This window comes from Trichoderma atroviride, chromosome 7 (assembly GCF_020647795.1).
Source record: "Trichoderma atroviride chromosome 7, complete sequence".
Taxonomy (NCBI): domain Eukaryota; kingdom Fungi; phylum Ascomycota; class Sordariomycetes; order Hypocreales; family Hypocreaceae; genus Trichoderma; species Trichoderma atroviride.
Genome location: NC_089406.1, coordinates 3,525,455 through 3,541,646, shown reverse-complemented (window position 1 = coordinate 3,541,646; position 16,192 = coordinate 3,525,455). Strand labels below are relative to the sequence as shown.

The 16,192-nt window shown below is 51.3% G+C and overlaps 7 protein-coding genes across 7 annotated transcripts; 3 read left to right on the top strand and 4 right to left on the bottom strand.

Annotated features, from left to right (window-relative positions):
- Nucleotides 1-22: 22 nt before the first annotated feature.
- TrAtP1_013173 (uncharacterized protein) lies at nucleotides 23-1,269 on the bottom strand. Its single transcript, XM_014088292.2, has one exon. It carries the CDS (start codon nucleotides 884-886, stop codon nucleotides 221-223), a length of 666 nt encoding a protein of 221 aa, XP_013943767.2. The 5' UTR covers nucleotides 887-1,269; the 3' UTR covers nucleotides 23-220.
- A 1,754-nt stretch (nucleotides 1,270-3,023) lies between these two features.
- Nucleotides 3,024-5,443, bottom strand: TrAtP1_013172 (uncharacterized protein; the record flags this gene model as incomplete). The annotated part of the gene is made up of 3 exons (XM_066115816.1): nucleotides 3,024-4,147; nucleotides 4,207-4,466; nucleotides 4,533-5,443. 3 exons carry the CDS (start codon nucleotides 5,441-5,443, stop codon nucleotides 3,024-3,026), a joined length of 2,295 nt encoding a protein of 764 aa, XP_065971916.1.
- Nucleotides 5,444-5,745: 302 nt separating this feature from the next.
- On the top strand, nucleotides 5,746-7,343 carry TrAtP1_013171 (uncharacterized protein; the record flags this gene model as incomplete). Its single annotated transcript, XM_014088785.2, has 2 exons — nucleotides 5,746-6,735; nucleotides 6,801-7,343. 2 exons carry the CDS (start codon nucleotides 5,746-5,748, stop codon nucleotides 7,341-7,343), a joined length of 1,533 nt encoding a protein of 510 aa, XP_013944260.1.
- A 649-nt stretch (nucleotides 7,344-7,992) lies between these two features.
- On the bottom strand, nucleotides 7,993-8,955 carry TrAtP1_013170 (uncharacterized protein; the record flags this gene model as incomplete). Its single annotated transcript, XM_014088784.2, has 1 exon — nucleotides 7,993-8,955. The coding sequence occupies one exon, from the start codon at nucleotides 8,953-8,955 to the stop codon at nucleotides 7,993-7,995; it is 963 nt and encodes a 320-aa protein (XP_013944259.2).
- A 46-nt stretch (nucleotides 8,956-9,001) lies between these two features.
- TrAtP1_013169 (uncharacterized protein) lies at nucleotides 9,002-9,752 on the bottom strand (the record flags this gene model as incomplete). Its single annotated transcript, XM_066115815.1, has 2 exons — nucleotides 9,002-9,655; nucleotides 9,726-9,752. The coding sequence occupies 2 exons, from the start codon at nucleotides 9,750-9,752 to the stop codon at nucleotides 9,002-9,004; spliced, it is 681 nt and encodes a 226-aa protein (XP_065971915.1).
- A 668-nt stretch (nucleotides 9,753-10,420) lies between these two features.
- Nucleotides 10,421-13,532, top strand: TrAtP1_013168 (uncharacterized protein). Its single transcript, XM_014088300.2, has 2 exons — nucleotides 10,421-10,814; nucleotides 10,895-13,532. Exons 1-2 carry the CDS (start codon nucleotides 10,686-10,688, stop codon nucleotides 13,073-13,075), a joined length of 2,310 nt encoding a protein of 769 aa, XP_013943775.1. The 5' UTR covers nucleotides 10,421-10,685; the 3' UTR covers nucleotides 13,076-13,532.
- A 1,182-nt stretch (nucleotides 13,533-14,714) lies between these two features.
- Nucleotides 14,715-16,067, top strand: TrAtP1_013167 (uncharacterized protein; the record flags this gene model as incomplete). Its single annotated transcript, XM_014088783.2, has 1 exon — nucleotides 14,715-16,067. The coding sequence occupies one exon, from the start codon at nucleotides 14,715-14,717 to the stop codon at nucleotides 16,065-16,067; it is 1,353 nt and encodes a 450-aa protein (XP_013944258.2).
- Nucleotides 16,068-16,192: the final 125 nt, after the last annotated feature.

Below are 16,192 nucleotides of genomic sequence, written 5' to 3'. Positions count from 1 at the left end.
TTTCTTTTGTTGTACATTGAAGCCAATTGCAATAAATGTCGATTATTTTTGATTCAAGCTGTCTCAGATGTCCCTTTAAATCACAACGCCCAATGATTTGCAACCATAACCCATCCAGCCCGTCTATAGTTGCATTATTATTCCCATGATTCCCATCATTCCCATATATGCAAACAAGCAAGTAAAAGACTCCTCGTCATAAAAGCACCATCAGCCCCCCTCAATTATCCTTCTTCCAGCCATTCCACCGCTCAAACTCCTCCGTGTCCAAATCAAACAGATCCAGCATCCGCCCCACGCTCTGGTTCACCAAATCGTCCACCGACGCCGGCCGGATATAATACGCAGGCACGGGCGGGAAGATAATCGCCCCAGCCCTCGTCACGTCCAGCATGTTGCGCAGGTGAATCTCGCTCAGCGGCGTCTCGCGCGCAACCAGCACCAGCTTGCGGCGCTCCTTGAGCATCACGTCGGCGGCGCGCGAAATCAGGTCGTCGCACAGCCCCGTGGTGATGCCGGCCAGCGTCTTCATGCTGCAGGGCACGACGATCATGCCGTCGACGCGGAACGAGCCGCTGGAGATGGCCGCGGCCATGTCGTTGATGCCGTAGACGTGGTCGGCCAGCGCGCGCACGTTGCTCGGGTGGTAGTCGGTCTCGTACTTGAGCGTCTGCTCGGCCCATTTGGAGATGACGAGGTGCGTCTCGACGTTGAGCCGCCGCAGCGCGATGAGCAGCTTGATGCCCAGGATGGTGCCGGTTGCGCCTGTCATGGCGACGATGATGCGTTTGCGGCGAGGCTGGGGCGGTTGATACGGGGGGTTGCCGTTGGAGCCATTGGCGTGGGAGATGGCGAGGCTTTCTTCGTCGGTGAGGGAGGGAGACATGTTGTAGATGTTGTATTATAGTCGGTGTAAGTCGTCGAGTATATCCTATCGTATCGTCGAGAGTGAGTTTGGATGATTAGGTTAGAGCTTGGAGATGTCTGAGAGAAGAGATGAAAAAGTAAAAGTGTGTGACCAAGGTCCAAGTGAAATAATGGACTCAACAAGACATGCGGCATCCTCGAGCTATATGTACACAATCCAAATCCAGCATCCAGCACCGCAACAGCTCTCGACTAATCCACATTTTCAATTACAAACATCTCGGCACCATCGCCAACATTGCACGGCAAAAAAAATGACAATCCAACTCGCACACACTACACAGAGAAAAATAACTAGAAGCGTGACCTCATTCTCCTTGTCCAGCAGCCCGAGAATTGCATCTCCAAACGACCGAGCCGAGGGAAGAGAAGGTGGAAATGGTTACTTTTTCTATAGAGGCCGTGCGCCGAAGTGGCCGAGCTGCCGAAGCCGGGCGGACACTCGCCCAAAAGACAGGCCTCGCATTGAATTGAGCAGGTTATGTAGGCATCATTAATCTCGTCTGGCGTTGGTCAAAGTCACTAGATGTATACGCAAATGAATTATTCTATCACAAGCCTGTTTATTCAACATATTCTCAAATGTGTTTATTAGTCTACAATCTTGTACTTTCCTCGCTAGTTCATCCCAACGTCCCTCACGGAGTTTTGTCCGACCCTCGCCTAAATCGTAATTAAATCGTAACCCAATTTTAAAGTGCTTACTTTTCTTCAACGGTTTTTTTGCCTCTTCCAACAGCCTAAAAGAAAATCCCATCTCCATCACAAAAAACCAGCGCCGCTGCGGCACGCTCCCGCCTCCGATCCCCAATCTTCCGCCTTCTAATGGGCGTATATTCCAAAGAAGGATCGCAATCGGCATAATAAGCGCTAAAATATTATTTCAGCTTATATTCTGCAGGTAGCATCTCATCCATCACAATAAACCTGCTCAGCGAGAAAGGACAGAATATGTGGGCAAAAAAGTTGAAAAACAATGGAGTGGTTGTAAGAAGGATTCGCTGCCTTTGAGCGCTGATTGGCTGCGCTTATGCCTTACATGCAGGCAAAAGTCGTACTGCAGGATCTAGCATGAGATGGTGGATGCTAGCATGATTCACAAGCACTAATCTGGACCCCTGGCCAGTATCTCCGTACTGCTTCAACCAAGGCTCTATCAAAGAGAACATCGAAAGTTGACAACTTGTCGATATTAATCAGCTACTTGTCTCTTTGTATTACGTCTTCATTTATGCTCAATTATGCTCAATAGCATCAGCCAAGGGAGCAGCACCCACCTTGGATTAAAGTGTGGCATCAGCATGAATCAACTCCAATTCTTTATTCCGAGCCTTCGGAATTAGATATACAGGGCTTGGTGATATCCAATCAACTCTGTATACATGTTAATAGCATAATACTAATATTGACAGAATTCACAATAAGCTAGTCACTGAATGAGGCTTGTTTGTGAGCATCTCTTAGTAATAAAGCATCATACCAGGATAGCCTTCAAACGTTGTTCTTATCCTTGTCTTATAGACAGAATTGCTTCATCTGGAGCCTCACCAAGTGAGCCAGGCGCGGCTACTTACACTCGCTCTGAGGAAGATCAATCTACATACAAATCAACCTTGGACCTTGCATTCCTGCTAAAGGCAAGGTCCAAGGCTAACACGTATGTAGATTGACCTTCCCCAGAGCGAGTCTAAGTGACCGCGCCCCAACAGGTCGTAAATAATACATCTTCATCTCGTAAAGTATCGTAAACATCGCCCTTACCGTATCCAAAGCTAAAAACCAACATCCCTTCCTGGTAATTTCGTTGCAAATACATTTCCCAACCCGCAACAGTACGCTGCAACGCCGGCCCACTTCCTTTTTCAAAATTCATCTACAGCCTCATAAGACCCTGCGACATCATTAGATTCAATACACCTCAAAGCTGGGGTCGTAGTGGGGAAACGTCGCATCATCCTCACCTTTCATGATCTGATCGAGATACATCAACGGCGACACCCCCGAAGTGTCCCAGGGGTACGAGTATGCGTCCATGGAGAACCTGGTCAAAGTCAGTCCGCATTATCGCAAACCCTTGTCAAAAGTGAACAAACCCGTCAATTAGCATCGAGGTAAAGTTGTAGCTCATCGGACCATCCACCGTCGTATCCATTGGTGGCCCCCCCCGTGTCTTGCATTCTTGGCAAAGCGTAATTCTGCTGCGGCATCTTCTCCGCCAGTGGCTGCTCGGGCAGTGATGACGGCGTTGATGTTGTCGCCGCAGGACTTGTCAGGCCAGGGGCCTTTTGGAGAGCGGTTTGAAGTGCCACCAGTGCCCGAGTGTGGCTCATTGACAGCCAAGGGTTGTTGTCCGACATCATGCCAGTCTCGTCGTCTGCCTGCGCTGCTCGCGAAAAGATTTCCATCACGCGCTGCAGCACATCTCGGCTCTCTGCATCATTTCGCGTTTCCTCCCACAGGCAAAGCATAATCGTGGCACTCAGCACCGCATGGATCAGCGACCATGTGCGGATGGGTATGATGCTTAGTGACTGAAACTCGATAAAGGACTTGGCCGTGCTCATCAAACTCTCCTTGGCTCGGCGCTTGAGAATTTGCAGGTTGTTAATCTCTTCGTTCGTCGTCGCCACAGTCCTGGTCAATGCTGGCCGAGAGATGACTGATGCTGCAAAAGATAGCTGGATTTGGATTGTGAGGTTTTCATACCGCTGCTGAATATTTTTACAGCTGTTTCGGTCTTCGAGATACGGCAAGGCCCGGGATTGGTATCCGTCCAGCTCGGTAAGCAGCTTCAACGACGCTTCGCAGCTTGGCTGCTCCAAGTTTAAAAGTCCCATAGCAACAGAAACAATACCACACATCATATCCGAAAAGCCCAATGCATCGTCGCAACAATATAGAAGATTGTGTGTTGCCAAGGATTGGTTGGTCGCAATGTGTGGCCGCCCATGGCATAGACTGAGCAAGCAGTCCTGCTTGCATATCATATCCCAAAGAGCCTGCTTCTTCTTCCCCTTATCTTCTTGGAGCTGAGCTTCCGTCAGAGTGTGCAGCCCCAGAGCTTGCGCTACTCGAACTGTGGTACCCAGCATGACCCATGCGCCGTCGGACTGCCCGACATCTTGAAGAACGGTTCCAATGATGAGTAGAGTCTGAACCACATCCAGCGATGGATGCAAGACGTAGTTAGCAAGGCGTAGACAATCAAATGCGCGTTGTACTAAATTGTGAAGCCGGGTCAGTCATGTAAACAGGCTCACATCATCAATGGTTACTTACTGTAATCTCGACAATGCTCAGAACGCCTCCTCGGGGACTGCATCACCGAATAGTGAGCACTGGTAGCAAGCGCTGCCAGTAGCAAAGCAATCCGCGAAATGTACGCTTTGCAGACCCATTTCGGAGAAAATACATTGGGATCCTTGAGCTCACCCGCTTCCAGAGCCGAGAGGTAATCGCAGTAGGCAGACTCCAAGTCATCAGGATCTATGAGAACGGGGTTAAGAGGATAGATTGTGGCGCCATGCGACGGGAAATATCTAAGCATCAGGTTAGCAAACTTGGAACATTGGCGATGAAACTGAAACTGAAAGACGACAACACACCTCAAAACCTCCTGCTTCTGCGGAATCAGCTTCAACAACGCCGCCCACCGTTCCTGTATCGTCTTGAGCTTCATAAACGGATAAAACTCAAGCGTATTGTGCAAGCCAAGCACCGGCCCGGCCTTCCTTCTCATCTCCACAGCGGGCGAGTCGGCAGAGCCATGTAACATGGCAAGAACTGAACTATCCCCTTGATAATGCTCCTTTCTCATAGTCCGGTAGCAGTTTGCCTGCGGCGCACGCGAACAAGCCGCCGCTGCTACTGTGGAAGCCAGCTCTGTTGCTGTAGATCGAGCAGCAGCCGGCGACGTCTGGCTTGATGACGTCTCGGACTCGAGACTGTCTTCCCGCGATGGCAGCTCTTTTCCATGCTGCTCAGAACTTGCCCTATTGACAGAAGCAGAAGCAGAAACACCTTGAGATGCCGTCGTCGTCGTCCCATCTACGACAGCCTTCTTCGCACGTCGCCCGCGCCTCTTCTCCGGCGTGCCCACATTGTACGAGCATATCTCAGGATGGCCTCGCTTCTGGCACGTCCGGCACGGCTGGCCATGATCGCACTTGACTTTCCGCTGGCGACATGGATAGCACGACCGGGCCTGCGAAATGCGGCGCAGGTACAGCACTCTGTCGATTTCCCTCTGCTCAGGCGTCGGCACATGTGCGCTGCCGTGGCCGGGCGTGCTTTGCTGGATGCTGCTGATATCCATCTTTGCAAACGTGAAGCTGGCAGCGGGATCCGAGGAGGCGCTGCTGCGTATGTTCCGAGCGTCCGAGAAGGCCAAGTCGAGGTTCGGGCGAAGGATCTGGAGGAGCGTCCTGGTGGTGACATGGCCGGATGGCTCGGATGCTCGGCGCTTGATGATCCGCTTGGCCCTTCTCGGCGCACCGCCGGGGGTCGCATCGGGCATGACTGCAGCGTCCTGGAGGCTCACTGCATGGGGCAATGGGGACTGTATCACAGTGAGTCGGTGATCAATCAGACAAGATATTGGAATCAAGTAAGCCAGGACGATTCCTTGTAGTCAGAGAGTGAGGGCAGGTAGCAGCAACTTGCGCGGGCAACTCCACCAGATTCCCAGAGCGGGCAGTAGAGTATATATAGTATTCCCGCGGCTGGGCTGCCAGAGAGTATATGTAGAGAGCTGTAAGCGCTTCAATTGACGTCCATCTCGAGTCAACGAGCAAAGATACCCTCCAAATCCAATCCATCATGTCTTCCAAATACGACCCCAATGACCCCGAGCCCGCTCACCTGAGCTTCCGCTCCTTCATCAACGCCCTCCGCGACGACGGCGATCTCGCCGACATCGAAGCCCCCATCGACCCCAACCTGCAGGCCGCCGCCATCACGCGCCTCGTCTGCGAGACCGATGACAAGGCGCCCTTCTTCCACAACATCATCGGCGCCAAAGATGGCCTCTGGCGCATCCTCGGCGCCCCCGGCGGCATCCGCAAGACGCCCGGCCACCAGTACAGCCGTCTGGCACGGCACGTAGCCCTCCCTCCCACGGCCAGCCTGCACGAAATCATGGACAAGATGCTGTCCGCGACGCACATCCCGCCCATTGAGCCCGAGATCCTCGCCACGGGCCCGTGCAAGGAGAACTCCATCGAGGGCGACGACATTGACCTGTGGTCGCTGCCCCTGCCGCAGATTCACCAGTCCGACGGTGGTAAATATGTCCAGACGTTTGGCGTGCACATCCTGCAGAACCTCGACGGCAGCTGGACCAACTGGTCCATCTCGCGAGCCATGGTGTCGGACAAGAACAAGCTCGTCAGTCTGGCCGCCAACCCGCAGCACATCAGACTCATCCACGACCAGTGGGCCAAGGAGGGCAAGAAGGAGATTCCCTGGGCGCTGGCCTTTGGTGTTCCTCCCACTGCGGCCATGGCTGCCTCTATGCCTCTGCCTGAGGGCGTCAGCGATCCGGGATATGTCGGTGCCATGAGCGGCGAGGCCATGAAGATGGTCAAGTGCGATACCAACGACATCCTGGTGCCGGCCAACTCGGAGATTGTCTTTGAGGGCACGCTGTCGATTGAAGAGACGGCCAAGGAGGGTCCCTTTGGCGAGATGCACGGCTACACATTCCCTGGAAAGAGCATCATTGGCAACGTGCACAAGATCAACAAGATCACCTACCGCAACAACGCCATCCTGCCCATCTCGTCATGTGGCCGCATGACTGACGAAACTGTAAGTGTCCTTTGTGTTTCTTCTTCATCCACCTGTATCACAATCAGCTAACGCACATCTTCAAGCACACCATGCTCGGAGTCCTCGCCGCCGCTCGAATCCGCCAGGTCTGCCAGGACGCCGGCCTCCCCATCATCCAGGCCTCGTGCCCCTGGTTCGCCCACGCCACCTGGACCGTCCTCAAGGTCGACACCACCAAGCTGCGCGCCCTCAAGACGTCCGGCAAGGAGTTCGCAAAAAAGGTCGGCGACCTCGTCTTCAACGTCAAGCCCGGCTTCGCCATGCACCGCCTGATTCTCGTGGGCGAGGACATTGACATTTACAACGACAAGGACGTGCTGTGGGCGTTCACCACTCGATGCCGCCCCAACCTGGACGAGGTCTTCTTCGAGGAGGTTCTCGGCTTCAGACTCATTCCCTTCATGGGCCATGGAAATGGTGACCCCATCAAGGGCGGCAAGGTTGTGAGCGATGCGCTGCTGCCGGTGGAATACACGACGGGCCAGAACTGGGAGACGTGCAACTTCAAGAACGCCTACCCGAAGAGCGTGCAGGACCAGGTGCTCAAGGACTGGGAGTCGTTTGGATTTGCCAAGTTGCAGGAGTAAACAAGGCAGAAATAAAATAGAATAGAAATACAACAAAAGAGATGCAGCCAAGTCATGCTGCTGACTAATGCTGGCGCTATGAAACGAAGCAATTTAATGTTTTCATCACTCGTCTTAAAAGGCTTCATAATAGTGTCTTGATACAATTCTATGCCCAGATGAAGCTAAAATCTCCCATCGTATTTCCTACTAGTTATTTTGATACACTACAATACAAGTTGCAAAGCCGCTCGCCTTTTTCAACAGCATTCGCTTCATTCCTTCGTCAACGCCCCCATGCCCATCAAACCAGCCAACCCAAGTCATCCATCTATCCTATCCATTTATTTCACATTTCCATCAGCGCCATCCATCTGCTTATCCAGCTTTTTTGTCTCTCTTTTTTTGTCATTCCATTTCATCTTTTTGTCTCTCATTCTTTTTCAATATGTCCTATGTCTCCAGTCCTCGTGGCTCATAGCCAGCCGATGCAAAATCTTGCGCGCCGCTCGGCTGTTGCCGCAATCGCTCTCTCAAATCTAAGCTCTATGTTCATTGTGCAGATGCATACGTGATACAATATGTAGCAAGAAAATAAAGGTAAGAATGCCAAAGCTGAAGAGAAGAAAAAATGCGTCGTCGTTAAGGCGACTGAGTAAAAGCTTGCACTTTACTCTTCCTTTTTCTGTGGCTTTTCAGCGTCCTTGCTTTCGGACTTCTTCTCGGATCTGCCCTTCTTCCACTTGGACACCTTTTCGCCCAAGTATCGCCATGATTTCTTGAAGCCACCCATAATCAAGCCCTTGATGCTTTGAGATGTGCTGGGCCAGTTGACCGTCTGCTTGATGACCTGGCGGGTTATCTTTTTCAAATGTTCCGTGTCATCCGCGGCAATCCGCTTCTCAAACTCTCCCGCTTGACGGCGCTTTACCGCTCCGTCCGAGTCAGAAGCTGCCTCCATCATAGCATCGAATTCGTCTCGGGGAACACCAAATTTCTTGCGGTACTGAAAGTAAAGACGAGACCTGAAGCTTCCTGGTAAACGTCTGACCATGTTGCCTCTCTTCACCAAATCCATATCCTGCTGCATCCTGGCGTTGGCGTCGGGGTTCAGAATCCAGCTCTCATCATCGAGCCGAACTGGATCCACGAATGCTACATTGGGAAGTGTTCTGACCAACGGAGCATAGAGCCGACGGAAATGCACCATGTTGTTGGAGACAATATTGGCTACCTTGCTCTTGTTCTCGGTAGGGAGAGCCATTCGTGGGTCGCCGAGGTAGCTGAGGCCAGCAATGGTGCTATATAGGTCGGCCTCGGTGAAATCAGAAGGCAGCAGAAGGAGTGCGGTTCGGACAGCAGCGATGAGGTTTATCTGATTCGCCAGTCGGACCTGGGGATGGTCACGGAGAATCTTGACAGGCTTCTGCAGGCGCCCTGCCAAATAGAGGTTATCCCAAGTGGACAAGTCCCTAACCAAGTTGTCGATGCTTGTGACACCGTATTTGACCAACATGCCGCTAACTTCAACGTAGGGGTTGAAGTACACGCCAGCACCCCATTTCTGGACGCGCGAGACAAAGCCCGAGCCCAGCGATGCGACGCCAGAGTAATGGTCCCGGTGCTGCTTCATGTTGATAGAGTGCCAGTGTTCTGTGTGCGTAACTCCGAAAATGAAGTCAATCATTTTGGGTGAGCCTCCTTGGGCCTTGACCAAAGCTTCGGGGGGGCCTAGGATGGACGGCTCGAAAGTCAGCCTCGCTGATGCTGCGACCGGGCCTTTCCTGGGGGAAAACGCCCGAGCCGTAGGCGAAACAGTAGACAATGGGCGCATTAAACTGGCGCAGCATCATACGCAGGGCCTCTTTGAGCTCATAATTGATAATCATATGTTGGTTGACGCCAAACAGGCGATGCGGAAGCTCGTCGAATCCTTGAATGGCAAAGTCAACAGTGTCCTCCCACTCGTCGCCATATAAGTTGAATTTGCCTCCAGCAGACTCTTTTTTACGACTGCTTGATGTTGACGTTGATGTGGATGTAGATGCCGAGGATGATGATGACGTTGTCGTTGTAGATGTTGGAGTCGATGGTGTTGACGCTGCTTGATCATGGCTTTGGGCACCTGCCTGTCGGTTCTGCTGGGAAGTCGTCGAATCGGAAGACCATCGTTTCTGGTATGCGGAAGACGAAGAGGACAATGTTGAAGACGATAATGAGGAGATGGAAGGCAATCGTTTGTACTTTGAGCGAGCTTCAAGACTGGAGAGGAACAAGGGCGATAGCCGAGGTCTACGAAGCGCAAATGTCGATGGCAGAGAGGTCCTTGCGGCCTATTAAAGCTTCATGTTAATATAGATTTCGTGGTCATCGTTTGAGATGTGCCCAGTGATCTTCACTTGCCTCGAGACTCCGCGCACAGGCGACCATTGTAGATGAAATGGAAGCTCAATTCAATGCTTAGGGCTGAGCTGGGTAGATCCAGGCAGGATTCGGGTTTCGCAGAGCCGGGATTCCGTGGTTGCTGCAGTGGCCGGGTCGTGTGATGGCAATTGGAGGGTGATTGGTACAAGACGAGCTCAGGTTAATTGGCGAACCCAGCAAGATCCGGGCGGCTGCTCGTCGGAAGTGGCATGTCAAAAGGCTTGTTTGCTCGAGTTTCGGCTGTGGATATTGGCGGGATGAATGGAGGATGGACGGAGCTAAGCTGAGCTTCCCACTTTCTTGGGTCTTGTCCGAGTGGGTCACGGGAGCTGCGTCATGGGTTTGAGTTGAGTGTACTTGGTCGACATTGTCCAATTGATGGCATCGGGTGTTTATTTGTTAATTTGCATGTTATTTTCAGTTTACGAGTAGAAACTACTCGTATAGATCCAACATCTCCATTTGAAATGCATTGGCAATGTACTTGCTAAGCGTCTTAAGAGCCAGAGGGAATTGTGCGAGTTCAGGTACCGCGAACCCCGAGCCAAGCCGGTACACGGTGGATTGCCGATTGGCTCGCGCAGATCTTATCTGATGGCCTGTTGATGCGCAAGAGTCTCAGGAACGCAGAGCTCAATTCCATGCTCAGAGCCTGCACATCTGACTCGCATTACCAATTGTGTGAGCTAATAAAAAGGATATTTCTCACATATTGAATTATAATTGGATCATTACTGCAATTCATCGACTTCAAGTCAGTTCAGGCTCATTTACATGCGCTGCAGCTTATCCGATAACTGATATCATCACGTGACCACGTTATTCGCAGCCAAGCTATCCATTTCCGACGCGAAGCAGCGCGTTTGCCAGACAAAGAAACAGAAGCTCAGCAGCCATCGTCCGTATTTCCTTCTTCCAAGGCCAAAGCCAACCTTTGAGATGCGCGGCCGCGCAATGCAGGATGCCAGCACTCCTACTGGCCGTCCAGGCTCTCGGCCGGCCAGCAGACTTCGTACTGGAAGCACCTCAGGCCTCCCCCGACCAAATCTGTCAATTCGTGATTCCAGAGTAAGTCAAGCGGCCAATTGGCTGAGCATGCCTCAATGTCAGGCTCTGTGTATGCTTTCTAACTCACCTATGTGTTGTAGATAGGATCTTTCCGAGCGTCAACATCCGCCCATAACCTTACTGGAGAACACAGCACAAGTAGACCGTCATCTAGACAAAGCAATGCAACCCCATCGCTCCGAGGCTCAGTCGAGAATTTGAAAGACAATGTCGTGCCGCCTGAGTCAGATGCATCCGAAAAGTATCGGAAAGAAATCGAGGCCCTCAAGGCCGAGATTGGGACCTTGCAATACCGCCTGCAGACCGCTGAGCAAGAGAAAGACATTGCTTTATCTCAGCAAAACAACAAGATGGAACAAGCCCGTCGGCGCGAACAAGAAGAAGCACAGCATCGCCAATCAGCTGAATCGGAAAAGGCAAAGACAGACAGTAAGATGGAGTCAATCCGATCCGAAATGGAGGAGCTGAAAGAAGCCATGGAAAACGACAAACGATCACTCGAGTCCAAACTTCGGGCCGCTGAGGACGAAACTCGCCTTTTGCAAGAACAGCTAGAAGACCTGACCAGCGCCAAAGACGAAGCGGCGAGAAGGGCTGACAAGAAAGCCAACGATCTTCAAATGCAGATTTCTGCAGCAAACAGCTCATTACAGGACATGCAGCAGGAGGCAGAAGCACATGAGACATCATTACGGCAGTGCCAGGAGCAGATTCTAGAAAAAGACACATTGATTGGCAACCTAGAGGCGGACGTACTACGGCTCAAGGCCCAAAGCGGTGATGCGGAGACGATGGACATCATCAAGAGGGAGCTGTCTGAGCAGGTTTCACATATTCGTGCTCTGGAAGCTTCGAACCGCGAACAACTTACAGAGCTGAAGCGGCTCCGAGCTGTCAACAAAGCCGTCGAGATTGTCGAAGAGGAAAAGAGGTCATTGATGAGAAAGGTTGTGGCCGCTGAGAAGCTAGAGGTGGAACTGGCAGAGGCAAGGATACAACGGCAAAGATTGGAGGACGAGCGCCTATCATGGTCAGCTTACCTCAAGAACATGTCAGCAACAGGCCAGGCCGAGTTCGATTCACCAGAACAGATTGCGAGGGCGCTTGTACAGGAGCGACTGACCAGTGCCTCCTATGTCGAGCAGCTAGGCGCTGTTCGTGCCGAGATTGCGGCTCAGCAAAGCCATATCCAGGCCTTGGAAGAAGAGAGAGCGCAAATGAGGAGCCAAGCCGAGAATGCCACAACGTCTGCCCAGGCTGTTAATGTCGACCAGGTCCGCATGCGTCTCGACCGGCAGCGTGCCTTGGCTCTGAAGGAAGTTGAATACTTGCGCGCACAGCTTAAAGCGTTTGACACGGAAGAGCAAGCCTTACAGCCCGAACGGTTTGATGAATCCCGCGTGGCACGTATCCAGGAGCTGGAAGACATGGTGGACAACTACAAGATGGAGGTTCAGCGGTTACACGGCGAACTCTCATCCATGGATCCGTCATCACAGCAGCCATCATCGCCGTTGCTGCTCGCTGGAAGCAAGCGAAGTCGGGCCGAGGATGATGTCGCCCAGGAGCAGATGGGCCAGCTTACGCGTAAGAACCGCAAGCTCCAGGAAGAGTTGGCGAGCGTACAGACACAAGTCTCCATGCTCGAAAAGGATCTCTCTACGACGCGCGAGCAGCTTTCTGCCGCCAAAGAGCAGACCAAAACGCGAGTATTATCGCTGAGATCTAATCCCACCTCGGATTATGAGGCGATCAAGCGGGCCACTCTTGAGGCTCTGCAGAAGGAGAACAAGGAGCTATTGGCGACATTGCGGTCAAAGGAGACGAGTCCTTCAATACCCCTGATTCCGACATCAGTACTGGGCGCCATGGAGCGCGAAATCGCAGCAGCAAAAGCCGAAACCGCAAGCGCCCAGAAATCAGCGCGCCGCCTCAAAGAAGTCTGGGGCTCCAAGTCACAAGAGTTCAAGGAGGCCATCTTCTCAACACTAGGCTGGACCGTCACCTTTATCCCCAACGGCAAGATGCGCGTCGAGAGCACCTTTTACCCGTCGCAGACGGACGAGCACGAGAACTCGATTGTGTTTGACGGCGAGCGGGGCACGATGAAGGTGGGCGGCGGGCCCAAGAGCGCGTTTGCACAAAAGATTGGCGACCACATTGGCTTTTGGGTCAGGGAGAAGGGGTGCATCCCGGGCTTTTTGGCAGCGCTGACGTTGGAGTTTTATGAGGAGCATGCGAGGGCGGCTTCGGGGGAGTGAAGGCAAAATAGAAGGGAGAAGACTAAAAAAACAAAAAGAAAAGGAGAAGGAACAAATCCATTGATGAAGGAAAAGATGTAATATTATGATATCGATTTATGCAAGCGCTGCACCGATATTACATTTTTGTTTTGACTAGTTTCTCTGCCCTTTGACTGTTATGAAGCACGTGAATAGACAGCCAGATTTTACGACACACCACTAAACCATAAATATTCTCACTTCCTTCGTGCTTCAAATAATTAACGTACGCCGTTTGCCAGTGGCTGATCTTGGGCGGACCATTTGCTTGCATTCGTCGCATACGGGGGGCGCGGAGGTAGTTGACGCAAATTGAGTTTGAAAGCAGCGAAGATGTTGGAAAGACACAGCGACAATTAAATTATATAAATTTGGAGATAGAAAAGCTGGACCACTTTTAAAACATTGACTTGGAGGAGGCCAGTGCTGTTCTTGGACTTTTGTACTTGCCGTAAAGGTGAAAGAGGAGATGAAGAAACAAAAAAGGGGGGTGGGGGGTTAGTCGAGCGGTTGCTTTACCAGACATTGTTACTCTTGCTATTACTTACTACCTAGTAATGTACCCTGCTAACTACAAATTAACGCTCAAATATATCGCATCTTGGGAGAATATGAGTCAGAATCCAGCCGGTTCGAGGGCTGGCTAGGAGAGTGTTGAGTGGATGAAAACGAGTTCGACGCAGACTGGCAGTCTCCCGCCAGCCAAAGTGCTTAGGTTGTTACAGCTGTAGAAAAGACTAAGCAATAGCACTATAAGGACAGTGAAACTATTTGATTTAAATACCGATTGAGGTCTTGTTCCTGAAGGTCAGGGGACATGTAAAGAGGAGGAGGGCGTGGTTGTTCTTGCTTCCGCTCCAGAGCTTCCACAGGGTTTCGCGATTTTCGTATATCCAACAAAGATGCAAAGATACATGGTGCTATTAATAGATCATTAATTCTTGGCACGAAATCCTTTGTCTTTCGGCCTAAATTTTGCCATCTACAAGTATTGAATAGCGGTCCCAGAATATAGAATTTGTGGTTTGCGCCAACTGGGTTCCTAGTAGCAGTAGCAGTAGTAGCAGTAGCAGCAGTAGCAGTATCCCTACAGTAACGCTCTACTACATGTAAGTTGATGTAGTTACATACTTACCTATTACCTGGATACTTAAATATGAACGTCGAATTCGCGTCGATGGAGCCGATAGTCGTAGCCGCTGTTTGAGATGCATGGAGCTTTGCTTCAAGGCATTCGTGATGCACCACCACATGGAATTGTATGAGGAAAGCAGCCGCTTCACGACATTTTGATCAAGGTCAAAAACAACAATCTTGTTTCTAAACCACCAGACAAGCCTGAGATACTTGGTTACTTGCCTACCAAGGTTCCTGTCTACCTCGATACTTGTAGTATTCAACTACTTTTAAATAAGCTTCAAGCCCTGCATTGTGGCGTATAGACGGTTTTCTGGCAGTAAACAAACAAAAAAATTAGCATTGTCCGGCACTTCTTTCAGCTTCGTTTCCCACAAACAATCTCACATCAACGCACCAGAACAACGCCTGCTCAGCAAATCTGATCAACCAATTACTCAATTCAACCTTCTTTACAAAGTCATCACCATCTCGACCAACCATGTCTGCCGCTCACCAACATACAGCCATTATGCCATCCAGAGTGGCCGCAGCAAGGGCCAAACTCACCACAGCCAAACGTACCTATTTGGCGGCGAAGAGAACATACGAAGCTTACAAGAGCAAAGTGGAACCAGAGGTTGCGCCAGACCAGGAGCGGCCGGAAATAAGTCGCCGCGAGAGCCTTCAGTTGGCATCGCTCGGAGTGGAAATGGCCCAGAAGGAGGAGGAGCTGTTCAAGCTTGAGGAAGCCGTTGCGGACGAAGAGCTCAAAGCCGGTCTTATTGACCAAAACACCTGTACGAAGCGTCGCGTGGAAGCGTGGTCACGCTCCTCTTCTGCCGGAGACAGCTTATGGCATCACCAAGTGAAGAAGGCTCGATTCGAAGATGCCGGAGCAGTCCGGATGATCGACCTATATACTGGTGAGATCCCTCAGCTGCTTTTGAGTCTTTACGAGTCATGCTATGGGCAGGATAAGAGCAAGAAAAGACGCTCAAATTGGCGCCGGGATGCTTTAGCCTACTACAACGGCGATAGCAATGACCACGAAGGCGTCCAGCCTGACAGTGCTTGGTGCCATATAACCGGCAAATGGCATGGAGCAAAATTTCATAAAGCTGCACGCATCGTTCCCGATGTCCTAAACGGCTTTGGTGAAGTGCTCTTTGGTGGACGAGCCCAATCACTTCAACGAGAGGGTAATGCGCTGCTTTTGTCAGACCGTATCAAGGCGTGGTTCGACAGCTATCACATCGTAGTTGTCCCAGTTGATTTAAGCGAGTCTCCCATTAGACGATGGCGCACGGAGCTCATTTCGCCTGATATTCGGAATAGTGAACTATTCCCAGGCTATTATGGCAGGGACCTCGATGGAAAGGAGCTGGTGTTTCTCAACGAGTACCGTCCAGTCTCACGCTTTCTCTATTTCCACTTCATCATGGCGCTTATTCGCATCAAGGACCTCAAACGTCTCGGATGGGAGAAAGTTTGGGCTCGATTCTATAATCTACGCCCTTTTGGAACACCAGGAAATTATATGCGAAGGAGCATGTTGCTTGCCCTTGCCACCCATCACGGAACTGTTGGCCTGGCTGAAATGTCGGCTTACATTGCAGGACACGGCTTCGATACACCCATAAACCTCACCGAAGAAGAGACTGCAGAAGCTGCTCGCCGAGTGCGCAAGCTCGTAGAGGCAGCCATTAACCGTTCGGAGAAAGAGGGAAGCGATGAGGGGAGTGAGGAAGAGAGCGACGAAGAGAGTAACGAAGAGAGCAACGAAAAGAGCAACGAAGAGAGCAACGAAGAGAGCAACGAGCGCGTAGAGGAGCTTGGAGAGGAGGAGGAGTAAGACAAAAAGCAGAGGCAGTGCTAGGTAGGTGAAAGCCTATTCTACTTCTTCCTTCATGGCTGAATGCCTATTCCTTCATGGCTACATGCCTTGTTTTCTTTATGGATGAAAATCCTTGGGTGAAA